Here is a 20,465-nt window from a genome sequence, read left to right as displayed (position 1 = left end):
TAAAACCCAGTATGACCAGTTTCATGTATCTGTTATTATCCCTGTTTGTCTTAAAACCCAGTATGACCAGTTTCATGTATCTGTTATTATCCCTGTTTGTCTAAAACTTAGTTTGACTAAAAATGTTCAAGTTCTAGATGAACTGTAAATTAAAAAGGGCAGTAACTCACAGTTGTATGTCTAGCTAGATATGGGGACTTATTCCAGTGATTTACTTTCTGTAGTGAAAATCTGACAAATTGACTTTCCATGTAACTTAACTATGGTGCAAAAATTTGAAGATAATTCAGGAACATGGTGATTTAGTTTGTTTTGTAATTTCGTTTCAAAATTGTGTATTTTTATTTAGTTATCATGTGTCTTTTTATTTAGTTATCATGTGTATTTTTATTTAGTTATCATGTGTCTTTTTATTTAGTTATCATGTACAGAAAATACCAGAATCATTTCAGTGTATGTTGTGACACAAACTTTTATATTATTTGTTCTTTATCAACTTGCCATACTTTACATTATCAATTAGGGGTCCTGAGTGGCCAAGTGGTTTAAAGCGCTCAATGTTATGGATCACTGCCATCTCACCTCTGCATTGCCAGTAGTTTCTCATTGGTCAGTGGTTCTTTCCGGGAGTTTTCCTGGGTTCTTCCCCTGCCATTTATACTGGCTGCCATATATAACATATTTTGTGCTGAAAAATGGCATTATACCCTACAACAACAACAACAACAACATTATCAGTTAAAAAGAAATTCAATATTGTGAGCAATGTGACTGTTCAGAATTTTAACATTATAAATACCTTGTGAGTGGGTGTTGCAATTTCTGGTTTAAAGTTGTTCCTTTGTAAACTATATTTGCATTGTTTGTTTTTCACAAATCAATGGTGTGAAAGTGCTTTGGTGATCCATGCTCAACGGTGTCAACTGCTGAGTCTGGTTGTGAGTGCTGCTAATCACTATGAAAATAAATAAAGCAAATGAATATTCAAATATAGGTTTGTATTTAGATATTTTCCAAATATATTCCAATTCAAATATTCAGAATTTTCATTTCAGCTCTACCCACTTCAGTTATCATCCACATTACTATCGTCTAATAGTTATCATCCTCAGTACTATCGTCTAATAGTTACTGACCAGAGAAGTGCAAAAGTTTCCTTCCAATTTTAGGTATGAAGATGACATTCTTGATGAAGTCAGCATGTTACAGTTGTCACAGGAATTGTCAGCAAAGGGAGTTCACTCCAGAACAAGGGTTCATTTTGAGGATGATACAGATGACACTAATCCAGAACTTGGAATCCCAAAAGTCCTTGCAGATGAAAAAGAAATCGCAGAACGTTACAGACGAAGACGTTCACCATCACCATATTGTATATGCAATAGACATAATACTGCAAAGCTTCACCCACAAAATACATCACTGTTGTCAACAGAAAATGTAAGAGGTTTTGATATGATAGGTGCTGATGATAACATTAGTTTCAATTGTATGTATGTCCAAAATTCAACTGGTAAAAAGGAAGATAAAAGTTCTGCACATGACACTTTGAAAAAATCAATACAAAAAGAAGTGGACCAGACAAATGATAGAGATTTAAAAACAGATGTGACTGGATGCATAGATGTTCAGCCAGACTTGATATCATTCACCAAAATTAAGCAAAAGCTTTCTAAATCATACAGCGATGACAGTACTTTCTTTCAAAAAGACTCACCTGATTCCACAACCTCCCAGCTATGTAATCACAGACAAGGTCAAAGGTCATTATCAGCATCATCAGGTTCTCTATGTTCAGAATCTTCTTGTTTCACTGTAGAACTTTCCAGGGAGAAGGACAGGATGGAATACAGTAATGTTAAGTATATGGAAAATGAAAGTAGAACATTTAAAGCTGACGAGGATAGCAAAGTTAGCAAAAGTATTCATGAGACTGATCAACTAACTGATGAAGGTTGTGATGAAAGATTTGAAATAGTACAAACAGAAATTTCCCAGCACATGAAGACTGATTCATGTTCAGAGACTGAGGGACACATTGACTCAAAACCCCCCTTGAATCATTCAGTAGTTCCAAATATAAAGAGTAAGAAGGGCAGATACATACCTGCAGTAACATCTCCAAGACATGCCAAAAATAAAATAAAGTTTAGAAATCTTTTTAAAAGTAAAAAGGGTAGTTACAACCCATCTTGGGTGGTAAACAGCTGTATTTTAGATGAAGGTTTTGAAACTGTCACATCAAATGATACACGGAACAGCACTCAAGGTTTTGACGGCAATGAGTCTGTACAAAACGTGAATTTGACTAGATCACTGGCTGGAGCCAGAGAGTCCTCTCAGAGTACTGGAGCCAGAGAGTACTCTCAGAGTACTGAGAGTTTAGATGCAGTTGATACAACTTACGAAATGATTACCTCAAATCACAGTAAAATGAAGAAAATAGCAACAGCATCATCTAGTGCAGTCAAACACAATTCTCCAATGTACAGAACTCAGGAACAAAGTATCACATCTCTGCCAAAAGAAGTTACTACAAATGAATCCATGAAGAATGGGCAGATAGAGGTAATTTCAGATGACGTCTCGACAGGAAAGTTCAATCCATACGAGGCCATTGAAAATGCTGAGAAATTAACTGATGGTGCTAAAAGTAGTTCATTTTCTGCAAAACTAAACATGGTAGAAAAAAAAGGAAAAAGAACTGCTTCAGGGTCTCATGTAGATGAAGTAAATGATCCAGTTTCAAGTGTTGAACAACTCCATGTTGATGTTAAGATTCATGCAATACTTCCATCACAAGAGGAGGAGGAGGATTGTAATAAATATTTTCCTGACATTATCACAGATGAAAATGGTAATTAACTTTACATTTACTTCCAATATATGTATTCAGAGATGAAATTTGCAATTCAAATATTCTTAAGGTAATTTATTAGAATTATTCAGATGTTTAAAATGATCATGAGCTAGGTATTATCATTATATTATGATCAGTTACAAACTGATCTCAATCTAGGCCTTATGAGTTACATACTGATTTCAAACTAAGTCTTACAAATTGCAGACTAATCTCAGTCTAGGCCTTATTATGAGTTGCATACTGATTTCAGGCTAGGTCTTATCATGAATTACAAACTGATCACAATATAGGCCTTATCATGAGTTACAGAGAGATGTAAAGATATAATGAGTTACAGACTGATCTCCATCTAGGCCTTATCACAAGTTACATACTGATTTCAAGCTAGGCCTTATCATGAGTTAACAGACTGATGGTAAGATATTCATTATAATGAGTTACAAACTAATCTCAAGCTAATTGTTGCCATAAGTTACAAAGTGATCTCAAGCTATGCCTTTTGAGTTGCAAACTGATCTCAGGTTAGGTCTTATCATGAGTTACAGACTGATTTCAAGCTAGGCCTTTTGAGTTACAAACTGATTTCAAGCTAGGCCTTTTGAGTTACAAACTGATTTCAAGCTAAGTCTTATCATGAGTTACATATTGATCTCCAGCTGGGCCTTATCATGAGTTACAAACACAATACAATTTTAAATTGTCTAGCTTGTAGTGCCAGGCTGTGATGACATTAGGTCTGAGGCAGAGTTTTGGTTGTTGTTATGGTCACTGTTGTCCTAGAAACATAACATATTTCTCACTACAAATTAATAGTTGATGATCACAACTTGACTGAAATTTGCAACATATTTTTGCCAATACTGAATGGTACAACAAAACCCAACTAAAAAGACAACTGTTTTTGGAGACCATCTATTACAGATTCTAAATGCAAGGATCAGTGTTGTAGAAAATAATGACTTCTTTTTGAGAGCTCACCAGTACTGAGGGTCCATTTTTATTCAGCACTTCAGCAGGGAGCAAAAATATTGTTATTGCTTCATCCATCTGTCTGTACACCTGTATGTCTACCCACCTGTTCATGCATGACAGGGCTATGTCATCACTTTTCTTCCCATTTTATTGAAACTTTTATGCCTGGACATTATTGGAGTAAGTGCCCAGTAAGTATTTTTGTCTGATCCATTATGGGGGAAGTGTCTTGAAATACTGTGGAAAAAAGGGATAATTTGAAATTCTGCTTGTCATCACATCTCCATTTGTGAGTACTTTGGTAATGAGGGTATATGATTTTGAAAACTTTGGTAATGAGGGTATATGATTTTGAATACTTTGGTAATGATGGTATATGATTTGTCAGTACTTTGGTAATGAGGGTATATGATTTGTCAGTACATTGGTAATGAAGGTATATGGTTTGTGAGTACTTTGGTAATGAGGGTATATGATTTCTAACTTAATTTTTACATGTAAGTATTATGTAAAACTACCTAGTTTGATTCCACATCCTAGTGTCAAGGTTTTTATATGTAACATATATCTTGTGATAGGCAAAACTGCCGTTTTTATTTTACACCTATGTTAGATACCGCTAGATTATTATAATGACTGAAAAATTGTTAAAGTTACGTTAAAAATCCAAATCACAAACACACACACACAGATACATAGGCAGGACACTATTTTCTTTAGACCCGAGTTTAATTCCACACTGTTGTCAAGGTTGTTGTATGTAACTGTTATCTGGTAATTGGCAAAACACTTCATTTTGATTCCACACTGGTGTCATTGTTGCAGGTTTCTTGGGGCTTCACTAGTATCCATTGCATCTAAAATCACCTTCCTCTGCCAAGTCCCGAGTCATAACTTTGTTATTTCACAAATTGAGGTATTTTAAAGAACACTAGAACATCTCACTGTCATATTCTCAGCGTTGATTGTCTCGAAACATCGTATATATTTCCTATGTAGAAGTTTTTAATGCATTTATTTTTTATTTTGGAAGTTTATTGGTTATGTCTTATGCAAGTTGCAAACAACACAGAATCTGCCACTTATTAAAGTCTTGTTTAAATGAATTGCATTGAAAATTCATTTTGATACCATGCAATAAATGAAAAGAAAAAAAATATGTCACTAAAGACTCAAATATTTTGTTTCTAAAAATGGTTGGAAAGAAGCACAAGCGTGCAGAGCAGGAATTATACAACTGTAATAAATAAGGTCTTATTTAACTATACTATTTTTTCCCCCACCATAGCAGGAATTGTACAAATGTAATAAATAAGGTCTTATTTAACTGTACAATTTTTTCCCCCACCATAGCAGCTTCTAAAACAAATGGCTCTGCAATCTATGCACAAATTGATCACCAGAATAAAAAGAGAACCACAAGTAAATCTGAGGATATGTCACCACCAGCTTCATCCAGGGACATAGATGCAAGAGGAGGTAACTCTAATGATATCGACACAGATGAATTTGGTCCACCTCTCCCAGATAGAAATTATCACACAAGGTAAATGCATTCTGTTATTCATATTTTATCATGGTTCATACAACCTCAAAAACTCCTCAACTTCTAAAACAGAAAAAAGTTGAATTTATCTGAGGCAATACAGAAACGTAAAACTGAATCAAATGTCAATTTTCAATTCATACTTTTGTTTATATTTTTTTTCCGAATGTAATTAATAAATAAAAAGGGATAAAATTGGGTTGATCATGTGACACATGACATGGGAAGTTGAGATGGATTACCATCCCTAGTGATCCACTAATTAGTTATTATAAGCTGCATCATTTTCACCTATTTATGCAGTGATAAACAAGACAGTGTGTGGAGAAAGTTTTATCTCCATGAAAAAAATACTCATTGAAAAGTCCTCTAAAAACCAAATTCATTTAATTTAATTAGTGATTTGGTTAAAATTTCATGATTTACCATCAGTTTCTAACCAGTAATTACACAGTCTTCACAATGACTTTGCAACTTTTGCTTGTATCAAGGGATATGATGTCACAATAGTTTATCATAGACCCATATGTAATGTATTCGAGTAGCAAAAGCACAGACTAAACTTTCAAATGATGTCAGGTAATGTAGATTTGTTTGTAATAATTTTAACAAAGTTCCAGCTGAAAAAACCTGACATTTTAAGACCTTACTTTTAAACAATATCCAGTTGAGACATCCTCTCATAAGAGCTAAATCAGTTTGATCAAAATAGCAGACAGACTGGTTCACTTTTGTAGATTCACTTCTCACTCCATTGTTATTCAGTTGTTACTCACTTGCTACTGCATTGTTACTCAGTTGTTATTCAGTTGTTACTCACTTGCTACTGGATTGTTACTGAGTTGTTATTCACCACTTGCTAATCCATTGTTACACAGTTGTTATTCAGTTGTTACTCACTTGCTACTCCATCGTTACTCAATTGTTTAATTGTTAATCCATTGTTATTCATTTCCTACATTATTCTTACTCAGCTGTTACTCTATTGTTGCTCAGTTGTTTTTAAATTGGCATTCAGTTGTTACATTGTTGCTCCCCATTGCTACAAAACATATCAAGCTTCATGAATATTGCATGCAGGCACTGTTGGATTATAAATCTACAAGTTAAATGACTATGCAATTTTGAAAAGGCTTATTCCTTAGTGGAACAAAGAAATGACAAATGATTTTGCATATTCAAGATTAATGGCAATATATTAAATGCAGTCACATAATTTTAATAATTGATTTTAATGTTCTTAATGTATTTCTACTGCTCATCTGTGATTTCACATTTTTGATTAATGTAATTGCATGTAAAATGACAAGGAAAATATGAAAATCGTACCCATCAATACCACCCAGATGATTGATGTGGGAATTTTAGTAATGTAATGAAATTGCCATGGGATTGTCATGATATATATTCTTTTGTTCCAGTAATCTGGAGAAGAGTCGAGAGTTGAGTGGCTCCAAATTATCCTTGAAGAAGAAACTTAGTGGGCTGAAAAATGCTGCAAAGATCAAGTTCCTCTCTCTCAGGAAATCAGCCAGTATGGATAAAGGCATTGATGCAGCAGGGACTGAGGAATCCCCAAGAGCACACAAGCTGCCACCAAAGTCTTCACCTTCTGGCACAAAGAAAACTCCATCTTCTAAAACTTTTAAATCAATCTTTGGAAGTAAAAAGAAGAAAGCAGATGATTCCAGTGATGGGGAACACAAAGAGTATGTCAGAAGTTTTGTCATTTTCCTTTGGAGTGAAAATTCCATTTTGTTTAGCTGTTTTACCAATATCAATAGCTTGTTTACATTCCTTTTGAGTGAAAATTTCTTCTTTAACTGCTTAACAGCAGTCAATCTATTAAAGCAGAAATGTTTGTAAGTACAGTGTAGTCCAATGTGATGATTACAACCACAATAAACAACAATAATAATAAACACCTACATATAGATGCCACTGTTCATGAAGGGCAATGTAAATAAACACCATATAAAGGCCACTGATTAAAAAAGACAATAATAGCAAACACCTCCATACAACGAACACTGATCACAAAGGACAGTATTAACACACTTATCCATATAAAGGATACTGATCACAAAGAACAATACTAATGAACACCTTTATATAATGGACATCACCATATAAAGGACACTGCAAATAAAGGACAGTACTGACAGTTATCTCCACATAAAGGGAACTGTTCATAACAAAGTTTTATGAACACCTGCATGTGATGGATACTGTTCATAAAGGACAATACTATGAACACTTCCATAAAAAGATTTTAATCATAACAAACAAGACTATGAACACCTTCATATGAAACACACTGTCCATAAAATACAATACTAATGAACATGTCTATATGAAGGACACTGTTTCTAAAGGACACTACTGATGAAGACCTTTAACTAATTCCTTATTCACACTAAATTCTTTAAAAAGATACATGCCCAATAGTTTCACCACATTGTATGTGATGATTGATTTCTTTATACTGGTAAAAAGAGTGAAATTATCTTTTTATCTTCCTTGCATAAGATTGTAGGCTTATGTGTACTCCTCCTTATACACTTATTTGGGGGTGAAAAGACTGAGTTATACATGTAACTTACATTCTCATAGAGCTAATTTTTACATCAAAGGGACTCAATTCCTTGCTTATCATTTAGAAATTATTGAGATTCCCATCCTATAATCATGTACAAACATAATTGACATTGAAAGACCTTACATATAACCTAATTAAATTTGCCTTTGTACTGGTTAGCCAAGTGGTTCAGACTTTTTTGTCAATGTCGAAACAGGGAAAAAAGTTTTAAAAATAATTGTTTTACAAGCACAGGTCTCTAGTTTGAAGAATGTACTTTGTTTTGCCAGTTTTCAGGCACCAACAACATGAAGTAATTATCATACTTGCTGTGAATAGCAGAATTTTTTATTTAGTGCACACTAAATAAAATATTCTGCTATTCACAGCAAATGCACACTAAATAAAATATTCTGCTATTCACAGCAAGTATGATAATTACTTCATGTTATTGGTGCCTGAAAACTGGCAAAACAAAGTACATTCTTCAAACTAGAGACCTGTGCTTGTAAAACAATTAATCACTTAGGCAGATAAACAAAACTGTCTTAGCCACTCTATAAAGACTCTTTTGAGAAATGGATGCTTCTGTTTATCAATTACAAATGATCCAACAAAGTGGAAGTTTTTGAAATTTTTAGTTGCCAGTAGTTTTTGTTTCCTCTTTTTAGACCATGATTCTTTCTTTGTTCACAGGGTGGAAAGACATGCCAGTGTACCAGTAGAAAATCCACTGCCTTTGCAAAAACGTCAGCAGTGGTCCTCATGCCAGGATCTAGACTCTATACAGTCATCATCAGAATTCCAGTCCCTTGGGAAATTACTGCAGCTCAATCCAGATGGCTCTCAACTCATCCAGCTTATCAGGCCATCGAATGAACAGCTTGGATTTTTTATTGCCAAAGGAAATGCTAAGTTTAATAATGGTAAGTGTATTGGGGGAAATAAATTTAACAGTAATTGAGATGAGGTGTGTGCTTTGTAATCTGCTACCATATTTGTCATGCTCCTCACAATGAGTTATATCCCTTTGATAATGTGTTTGCTTGCTCAATAATGTGTGAAAGCATTTATGATTTAGATTTGCACCCAGTCATACTCTTCACCGTGTGTTATCTCCCTTTGTTAGGATAGCATCATTACTGCTTCGGTGTTGTAAATCTGGTGGTAAAATACCACCTGGAGAAAACTAAGATTTTATAACTGCATCATACCTTATTGAGAATGTATTAACTCTTGTATTTTTTCTAAAATGGCTTTTGTGCAGATGCAGAGAGATGATGCAATTATGGTTAGATAAACCAGAAGTTAGAGCTGCAATATATTCCAGAATAGTATGACATGGAGATAGCTAGACTTGAATTTTAGGGAGAAGTGACTTCTCCTTTTTGGACAGAACAGGGAGAAGTGAGAGCTGAACAGAGAGATGTAGAAGCAAAGCAAGATATGCAATATATATATATATATATATATATATATATATATATATATATATATATATATATATATATATATATATATATATATATATATATATGTGTGTGTGTGTGTGTGTGTGTGTGTGTGTGTTTTTTTGTGTGTGTGTGTGTGTGTGTGTGTGTTTGTGTGTGTGTGTTTGTGTGTGTGTGTGTGTGTCTGTGTGTGTGTGTCTGTGTGTGTGTTTTATTCATTCTCTCATTTGAATGCCCGCTATTTCTCATTATGCATATCTGCAGTATTTTATTTTCAAGTGGACATGTGACATAAGAGCACTGTTTGAAGCTATATACTGTAATGAATTTTAACTAATAGAAGTAACTACATCACAGTACTGTAATGGTAAGTTAGTAAAAAATTAGCCACCCTTAAAAAAATGATTGATTTCTTTATGAAATAATGACAGTTCAAAAAATGTCTAAATTTATTTTCAAACAGTTCTTCTAACATGTACTTCAGCGCAAATGCACACATCTCCACACCATATTGTTCGTCTCAATTTCTTTGTCACTAATAAAACACTACCATAACTATTGATGGATAGAACACTGAAGCATTAAAGTCGTCATATGAATGAACCAAAACCTTCTTTCCAACCGAATTGAAACAGCCAACATGATTCATCTGTTTGTAGAAAGAAGGCTTTCTTAATATAATAACTCACATTCTAGCTTCATTACAACAGTCTATTAATAGGATTGCAAATTTGGTTATTATATTATTTGTCTGTGTATGTGTAATAATGTCAGGCATTGATTAAACAGTATTTGCTTCACTGCTTTTTTTTCTGTATTTTCACAAAAATGAGTGAAAACAACTTTAACTTAACAGTACTTCTTGATTTCCACAACAAAGCATTGTCACATATTTGTAACCTACATAATTGCATTTTTATGCAAAATCTTCAATAACATAATATTTAAACTTTGCTTTCTTTGAATTTAATATTTTTCATAATATTTTTGCCCAGATGTTTATAAAAACAGACAATCTAAGAGAGTGGTACTTCCCAGACACAGCAATGTCCTTCATTATTTCTCCCTGACAGGTTCACTTACAGTTCAGACTGATATTATGAAGAAAATAATGCACATGTGGCAAATCTTCAGGACAAAGAGTCTGTTCTTAAAATGCAAACTGATTTTTATTGTTTAACTTTTGAAACACAAATTTGTATGTTTTTTTATCACCAATGATAACCTGCAGAAATTGGCCAATGATAAATATAAAACATCTCTGTTATAGCTTACTGTGGACATGGCTAATGGCCAATGATAGATAAAAAACGTCCCTGTTCTAGCTTACTGTGGACATGGTTAATGGCCAATCAGCTGTTAAAATACAAGCCTGTGAATGTGCAAGAGTTTGCTTGTCACTGCAACTGAAATCAGCACCAGCTATTTCATGGCTTGACGCCCACATTTTACCCTGAGCAACACTGGAAATAACTTGCTACGGCGAGGGAGCATCTCAGAAGATCTGGTCACTTCATGTACATCTAAAAACATCAGAAGGTGGAGTCATTAATGCTTTCCTAACCAAAACTGATGATGTTTTAATTTTTTTTTAAGTAGCATAGTTGCCTACTTCACCTGGTAGCGTGACCCCTATATCAGCTGTGAGGATCATGATATCAAGTAGTCTATATAGTATTTTGTTTTCCTCCCTAAAATGCATCTTCATGACAAACTTGTTTGGGAGATAGATATCACACTTTTTTATGTTCCAACAACATTTTTTGTATAGAACTCCAGGGGAGATAATCCTTCATAGTCATCAGTGTTTAGTAGAAAAATTCCACCTTAGAGTCAAAATTTTGTGTTAGACATGAGTATAATCAGAGCATCCAATGCAAAAGTTGGATCTCAAGAGTAGAATTTTCCTGTCTGACACTGGTGCATGATCAAGTATTGTTTTCTTTATAAATTCCAGAATGAAAAATGAGGGTTGAAATCACAATGAAGTATTGTGAATAATGATGCAACTTTAAAACCACAAATCATGCTTTGAAAATTTTCTCATTTTAATATAGTCCATAAAGTTGGGTTTCTAATGAAACATTCCATATCAGCTCTAAATTGCATGTAAACACATCATCTAAAATACAATAGTTGTGATGCACCATGAGAAATTGCCACCAGCCACTTGGTCCATTGTGAGTTAATTTTATTGGCTGACTTGTGTAAAAAGGGATTACCCATTACATCTGACCAGTTGGATTTTTTGTTGAGTAAATTTCATTTACAAATTGTATAGTTATCATGATAATAGAAATTATGTTAAATAACAGCGAAATAGAAATATGCTGTTTGAGATGAAAAAGGAAAGAACTTGCTATATAGACTGCTTACAATATGCTTACAACTCCAGTTAAAAATTCTTCTGCACCTATTGGATGTCTAATGAAACATGCTACTTCTTCTGAATTCCAATGCCAGCATGTGGAGGAATATGGCTGTCTCATAGTTGCAAGAAGCTGAAAAACCCAAAACAGCCAAGAAAAAAAGAGTTGCTAAAAGTAATGTGACACAAGATAAAATAATCCACTGATTGAACTCCTCTCTCCAAAGGTTAATTTCATGGACAGAGGTACTTCATATACCATTGTCTCCTCTTCTTGGTAGGATGTGGGCATTGTTCTGATGAGGCTGATGACATATCAGTGGATGAGGATTCTTATTCCCATTCTGACCATGATTCAGACTGGTCATCAATGGCAGCATCCGATGACAAATCAGTGGATGATGATCCTTTTCCCATTCTGACCATGATTCAGACTGGTCATCAATGGCAGCATCCAATGACAAATCAAAGGATGAGGATCCTTTTCCCATTCTGACCATGATTCAGACTGGTCATCAATGACAGCATCCAATGACAAATCAGTGGATGATGATCCTTTTCCCATTCTGACCATGATTCAGACTGGTCATCAATGACAGCATCCATTGACAAATCAAAGGATGAGGATCCTTTTCCCATTCTGACCATGATTCAGACTGGTCATCAATGACAGCATCCAATGACAAATCAGTGGATGATGATCCTTTTCCCATTCTGACCATGATTCAGACTGGTCATCAATGACAGCATCCAATGACAAATCAGTGGATGATGATCCTTTTCCCATTCTGACCATGATTCAGACTGGTCATCAATGACAGCATCCATTGACAAATCAAAGGATGAGGATCCTTTTCCCATTCTGACCATGATTCAGACTGGTCATCAATGACAGCATCTGATGACAAATCAATGGATGATGATCCTTTTCCCATTCTGACCATGATTCAGACTGGTCATCAATGACAGCATCCGATGACAAATCAATGGATGATGATCCTTTTCCCATTCTGACCATGATTCAGACTGGTCATCAATGGCAGCATCCAATGACAAATCAAAGGATGAGGATCCTTTTCCCATTCTGACCATGATTCAGACTGGTCATCAATGACAGCATCTGATGACAAATCAATGGATGAGGATCCTTTTCCCATTCTGACCATGATTCAGACTGGTCATCAATGGCAATATTTGATTCTGATGCCAAGTCTATGTATGAGGTTTGCATGGATCTGGACCAGCTGGATAGTTAACAGCATTGTCCTGGTCAGTAAACAATGGTCATTAAGTATGATGAAGTTAATAACAATCAGTTTGGTATATGATATATATATATATTCTTTGTTTTTACATCATTCATTACATATACAAATTTACTAAAGGCTGATATTTTTGTCTACCAGCATTTACTTTGATCCATTGATTCTACTTTGTCTTCTTGTTAGATCAAATGTAGCAATGTCAGGTTATGGACAAGACCAGTAGCAATGTCAGGTTATGGACAAGACCAGTAGCAATGTCAGGTTATTGACAAGTCCAGTAGCAATGTCAGGTTATGGACAATACTAGTAGCAATGTCAGGTTATGGACAAGACCAGTAGCATTGTCAGGTTATGGACAAGACCAGTAGCATTGTCAGGTTATGGACAATACCAGTAGCATTGTCAGGTTATGGACAAGACCAGTAGCAATGTCAGGTTATGGACAAGACCAGTAGCAATGTCAGGTTATGGACAAGACCAGTAGCAATGTCAGGTTATGGACAAGACCAGTAGCAATGTCAGGTTATTGACAAGTCCAGTAGCAATGTCAGGTTATGGACAAGACCAGTAGCAATGTCATGCTATCAACAAGACCAGTAGCATTGTCAGGTTATGGACAAGACCAGTAGCAATGTCAGGTTATGGACAAGACCAGTAGCAATGTCAGGTTATGGACAAGACCAGTAGCAATGTCAGGTTATGGACAAGACCAGAAGCATTGTCAGGTTATGGACAATACCAGTAGCATTGTCAGGTTATGGACAAGACCAGTAGCATTGTCAGGTTATGGACAAGACCAGTAGCAATGTCAGGTTATGGACAAGACCAGTAGCAATGTCAGGTTATGGAAAAGACCAGTAGCAATGTCAGGTTATGGACAAGACCAGTAGCAATGTCAGGTTATGGACTGAACAGTATCCTGTTAATGGACTTGCAGAATATTTGGCAAGCTTCACCCACTAATTGTTCCTACTAACTCAGAATGAAACAAGTGCAATTTTGTGTATGTACAGCATTGGGCAAAATTACTGTAACTAAAATATTCTTCAGCCCAAAGTTTAATTTGTTGCATGGTTAATAAATTCATTGTGTATGTGAGTAATCATGACTAATTATTCCATTTATATACATGGCAAATAAATTCATTGTTTGAGTAATCATGGCTAATTATTCCTTTTTAAAAAATAGATTTTCATCTTCGATATTTCTGAACTTCTACTATTCCTCAAAATAAATTCATAAGCGTGATGGCAGCTAGCTATTCATACCTGCTTTGAGAAGCATATACTTTTGCAGCGTTCATGCATCCAACTGTCTGTCCATCTTTGTATCCATCCTTCCTTTGTCCTGAGAGCAGTCCTTATTTCATAACATCATTTAACTAATGTGGGTTGAAAACATATTACCTAACAAGTATCATTATGTTTTGCAGGCATATTTATCTCCCGATTCTATGAGCAGACCCCAGAGAAGTTATTCGCTGGATTGATTGGTGTGGGAGATGAAATTCTGGAAATTAACAGAGCACCAGTCCGAGATCTTCCTCTCCAGTCAGTTTATCAAATTATGAGATCCTGTGAGAAAATTACAATGAAGATTCTACCTCTTATTGCAAGAAAAGACATCTGATGTGTTATGGATAAGATTGTTAATATGGTAACACACTGCTTGTCACTCCACAAGAAAAGACATCTAATGTGTTATGGACACAGTTATCAGTATAGTAACACATTGCCTGTCTCTCCACAAAAAAGACACTTGATGTGTTATGGACAGTTATCAATACATTAACACATTGCCTGTCATTCCACAAGAAAAGACATTGTGCTGTGGATACAGTTATGAGTATAGTAACACATTGCCTGTCACTCGACAAGGATTCTTTTTGTGTGCAATACTTCATTGTCTTGATTGAAACAAATATTTAGAAGACATTAGACAAGAAATGTAGAATGCTTACATGTCAAAGTTTTGAGTTTGTGTCAGGTTGAAATATGTGTTAACATATTTATGACCTCAATTTAAAAAAAGATTTCAAATGAATCCCATTCAGGAGGTCACATACATGTTGTGCACATGTTTGAAATGGAATTGTCACTCACACAGTTCAAACCAGTGCAACAACTTAAATCATTTATGAATGGAATTGTTACTCACGCAGTTCAAAGCGATTACACAACTCAGGTCATTATGAATGGAACTGTCACGCACACAGTTCAAAGCGGTTACACAACTCAGATCATTATAAATGGAATTGTCACTCACACAGTTCAAAGCAGTTACACAACTCAGATCATTATGAATGGAATTGTTACTTGCACAGTTCAAAGCAGTTACACAACTCAGATCATTATAAATGGAATTGTCACTCACACAGTTCAAAGCAGTTACACAACTCAGATCATTATGAATGGAATTGTTACTTGCACAGTTCAAAGCGGTTACACAACTCAGATCATTATAAATGGAATTGTCACTCACACAGTTCAAAGCAGTTACACAACTCAGATCATTTATGAATGGAATTGTTACTTGCACAGTTCAAAGCAGTTACACAACTCAGATCATTTATGAATGGAATTGCAGAATGTTAAATCTATGCTGTATCTTTGATGTTTTATGGTCTCCATGCCCACTATGAATAGTGTGCCCATTGTCAGTTTCTTATCTGTGTCATAGAGTACCCATCATCAATTTCATATCTCTGTGTCATAGTGTACCCATCATCAGTTTCTTATCTTTGTGTCATAGAGTATCCATTTTCAATTTCTTATCTGTGTCATAGAGTACCCATTGTCAATATCTTATCCCTATGTCGTCGAGTGCCCATTGTCAATTTCTTGTCTCTGTGCCACAGAGTGCCCATCATCAATTTCTTATCTTTGTCATAGAGTGCCCATTGTCAATTTCTTATCTCTATGCTTTTTTTCTACTGATTATGCAAAATTTCTTGTTTCTGTGCCATAGAGTGCCCATCGTCAGTTTCTTATCTCTTTCATAGAGTGCCCATTGTTAATTTCTTATCTCTGTCACAGAGTGCCCATTGTCAATTTCTTATCTCTGTCATACAGTGCCCATTGTCAAATTTCTTATCTCTATGCTATTTTTCTACTGATTACGCAAAGTCCATATTTTGATTTTCAGCTGCCAGAAGGCTAAAGAGCCTTGCTGTCAACATCAGCTGTCAATTGCAAGAGTAGAACAATAGCTGTCAATTTGCAACATTGAAGCAATAGGTGTCAGATTAAAATGTTTAAATAGTATCTGTCAATTTACAACATTGAAACAATATGCTTCTGTTTAAAATGTTTAAATAATATCTGTCAATTTGCAACATTTAAACAATAGCTGTCAATTAGAATTTGAAACAGTAGGTGTCAGTTTAAAACATTTAAACAATTTTGCTGTAAATTTACAACACTGAAACAGTAGATGTCAGAGCATTGAAACACTTGTCAGTTTGCAACATTAACACTCTCGTGTTGTAAATTTGCCATAATAACACAATTGCTGTCAATTAAAACAATTGTTGTCTTGCTTTTAATGTTTCAACCATTTTCTTCTCATATTAAGCCGGAAACTTGAAAGGATGATTAATTAGTTGAAAATGACATGAAGGAATACACAATTATTGATCTAGCATGCTGGTTTGATTTATGATGAAATGCACACATTTTTAATTTAATGCATTGTGTATTTAGTGCAGTCATGTTCTAAATAAATTCCATTTGATCTGGTGTATGTTATATCTGATAGGAGACCGGCTTGAAATCTTTTAATAATATACACTGAATAAGTTGAGATATTTCATGTCTGTGAGTGTTTAAAAAATGATTAGTACAAAAAGACACCTGAAACACTTAAATAGATTGTTACAGTTCTGTCCTTGTTACATATTATGTGTACGATTCATGAGAGAAATGATTAAGAAAACATGATGTTGGTATTCCATACAAAGGAAATGGAAACAGTTCTTAACAAAAAATTAACTTCATGTTTTTTGAGTGTCCTTTTTGGCAGGAAAAGAAATCTAAAGTATTTTCATTGGCTAGAAATAAAGTACATTGAATTAGAAAATGACAGAAAACTTCCTTCAAAACAGTGATGAATGTTATTCAGTCTTTCACAACGATTTGGAAGGGTCTCCCCACATTGTGAATTAAAAGAGTTCTAACACGTGCCGACAAAAGTATTTAGCTCTTATAGAATAAATAATTTTGTTTTAACTGACTTTCACTTGTGTCTAAGTGTCTAACCTGGGTATCACTTTTCTGATGGTATTGTTGATGTTGTTGGGAAAGGCATTAGAGTTGCTTCTAGCTCAATCTCTTTGATACTATTGCATGTAGTCATGTACATTACAGGTGTATTCATCATGTACATTACAGGTGTATTCATCATGTACATAACAGGTGTATTCATCATGTACATTACAGGTGTATTCATCATGTACATTACAGGTGTATTCATCATGTATATTACAGGTGTATTCATCATGTACATTACAGGTGTATTCATCATGTACATACAGGTGTATTGATCATGTATATTACAGGTGTATTCATCATGTACCTTACAGGTGTATTCATCATGTACATTACAGGTGTATTCATCATGCAGGGCAAACTACTTATTTCAAGCTCAGATCTAAAAACTGTAGGCTTTTGCCCTTCCTATCACTGTCCCTAGAAGTTGTGCATGTACTATGAAAGTCAGCTAGACACTTGGTTGAAATTGCTACATGAAACAACATCGGGATGGCTTTTGTTTAGTGTATCAATCCAAGCTTTACAGCTTTAGATGGGCTACATAAAGGCAAAGGACTCTATTAAAAAAAATATGAACACATATTTTGGGTACAATATGCAAAATTAGCTGTCAAACAATGATTATCTGATTTGGTGTTGAGATTGAATAATGCATGCAAAAGTTTGATGGTTTTGAGGTACAATAGTAGACACTAGCCAAATATAAAAGTGGTTAATTAGCGACAGAAGAATCTTGTATTGACAATACTTTTTGAATAAAATAGATATGTAAATAGTTGAGCTCTATGAATATATGAAAGTAGATATATTTTTCTTGATGTGAATTTTGTTATTGATGGGTCCAAGGCAAAACTGCATTGTATCTAGAATCATATTACATGGTCATTAAAGATAACATAACAAAGGAGAACTGTATGACAATATTAACTTGATGATAATAAAAGTTCTAGCTCAGTAAGAGAGACAATAATTGGAACTTGAGTTTCACTAGGATAACGTTTCCATGTCCCATTCATTGTTACCTGCCTGCCTGAGTCAGCTGCAACCTGGTTGCATGGGTGACGTTTAGAGATAGGTCTTAAGTGGTCCTGAGGGACAAGGGACACTGTGAAATGAGTTTATTTCATATCATTGATTTTGGGGTAAATTTCAAGGTTTTCATGAGAACTTGTCAGTGTTTTCTTTGATTAATTTCATATACAACAAAAATAAGAACTCATACGTAATGAGTATTAAGCTGATCTGTGATTTTAATTTTGATCTTTTGAAATGAACAATGTTACAATGCTTGGAACTAAAAAAAAGTCATTGCAGTTTTAAAATTGGATCAGAAAGTCAAAAGTGACATTGGAGGTAAACATCTGCTGTTGCTGTTGCTGTTGCTGTTGTAGAGTTTAACGCCATTTTTCAGCACAAGATAGGCTATACATGGCGGCCAGTATTAATGGTGGAGGAAGAACCCGAGAAAATCCCAGAAAGAACCACCGACCTACGAGAAGCTACTAGCAAGCTTTCTCACATACCTACATTAGCCGAATCCGAGACTCGAACCCATGCAGACAGAGGTGAGATGGCAGTGATCTTTTAGACAACTCGACCACTCGGGGCCCCAACAATATCTGCAAATATATATATATATATATATATATATATATATATATATATATATATATATATATATATATAGACACAAAATAACACATGGTAGGTCAGCTTCTGAATGAGTTACAAATTACATTATTTGTTGAAAAACTAAAATTAAAAAACTAAAAATAACATATATAGCTCAGAAATATGATTGTTTTGATTAACAGAATATAAATTGAATGCCATATATATATATATATATATATATATAGCTTTATTCTACCTCACATATTTCACAGTACTAGAAAAAATTACTTCTGGATATCCAGTATATGGAATGTATATTGTACTTATTTATACTCATTATGACATGTTATTTCATGCAGTAGATGATACAGTAAAAAAACATTCTCATATATACATGTAGATCTGATTAATATTAATATTAATTTATTATTATTATTATTATTATTATTATTATTATTATTATTATTATTATTATTATCTTTAGATATAGTTACACTTTTGTTTGTGTCTCTGTCTAGATTAGCAAGTAATTATAATTCAGACTTATTGTGCAATCATCAGTTTAGATGAGAATATTTCCAAACTGACATGACTGTAGTCTAAATGTCACCAATCTCAAGGAGAACATTTCCTAACTGACATGATTGTAGTCTACATGTCACCAATCTCAAGGAGAACATTTCCTAACTGACATGACTGTAGTCTACATGTCATCAATCTCAAGGAGATTATTTCCTAACTGACATGACTGTAGTCTACATGTCACCAATCTCAAGGAGAACATTTCCAAACTGACATGACTGTAGTCTAAATGTCACCAGTCTCAAGGAGACTATTTCCAAACTGACATGACTGTAGTCTACATGTCACCGATCTCAAGGAGAACATTTCCTAACTGACATGACTGTAGTCTAAATGTCACCAATCTCAAGGAGACTTTTTCCTAACTGACATGACTGCAGTATTTAGGTCATGAATCTCAATGAGGCTATATCCTAACCAGATTGACTGGAGCTTTTATAATCAAATCTGTTGTCTTTCTTAAGAACTTTTCACTTAAATGGAATTGGGTTTTCATAATTCAGTTTTGATTTCAACAGATTGTTCTTATAATTGTACAAAACAGGAACATAAATGCAACTATTATTTCATTTGGAATGCAAGGTCAGTGATTATATGTACATTAATGTCTGACACTTAAATGTATGATATTTGTACATCAACATGTTATCATTGCTTGTATGCAATGATCTTTTATATGTAAATTATGTATATTAGTTTATAGTGTTGGCATAACTTTAATTTATTATTAATATTAAATATTTATTCTACATCATAGCCAGTATATAATTTCCCTTTTGTTTAGGTTTATATAACTCATTCCATTGTAATACTCATTTTGTCTTTCTGTGCATTCATTCTATCCATTGTTATACTCTTCATGTCTTCCTGTGTAAACATTCCATCAACTGTAATACCCATCATATCTTCATGTGTAAACACACTCCATCCATTGTAATACTCATCATGTCTTCCTGTG

At 34.3% G+C, this 20,465-nt stretch overlaps 1 protein-coding gene across 1 annotated transcript in view; it reads left to right on the top strand.

Annotated features, from left to right (window-relative positions):
• The window catches only part of LOC149780445 (uncharacterized), an 89,227-nt gene extending 70,316 nt beyond the window's left edge, over window positions 1–18,911 (top strand). The window contains exons 5-9 of the mRNA XM_089936206.1: window positions 1,170–2,857; window positions 5,189–5,381; window positions 6,803–7,090; window positions 8,656–8,885; window positions 14,476–18,911. Coding sequence (XP_089792332.1) covers window positions 1,170–2,857; window positions 5,189–5,381; window positions 6,803–7,090; window positions 8,656–8,885; window positions 14,476–14,672 — 2,596 coding nt within the window. The 3' untranslated portion in view covers window positions 14,673–18,911. The remainder of the gene's footprint in view (window positions 1–1,169; window positions 2,858–5,188; window positions 5,382–6,802; window positions 7,091–8,655; window positions 8,886–14,475) is intronic.
• Window positions 18,912–20,465: the final 1,554 nt, after the last annotated feature.

Source organism: Sinohyriopsis cumingii, chromosome 16 (genome assembly GCF_028554795.1).
Source record: "Sinohyriopsis cumingii isolate HCF-2022 chromosome 16, ASM2855479v2, whole genome shotgun sequence".
Classification (NCBI taxonomy): Eukaryota; Metazoa; Mollusca; class Bivalvia; order Unionida; family Unionidae; genus Sinohyriopsis; species Sinohyriopsis cumingii.
The sequence above is the reverse complement of the archived record's forward strand: the minus strand, read 5'-3'. Positions and strand labels throughout refer to the sequence as shown.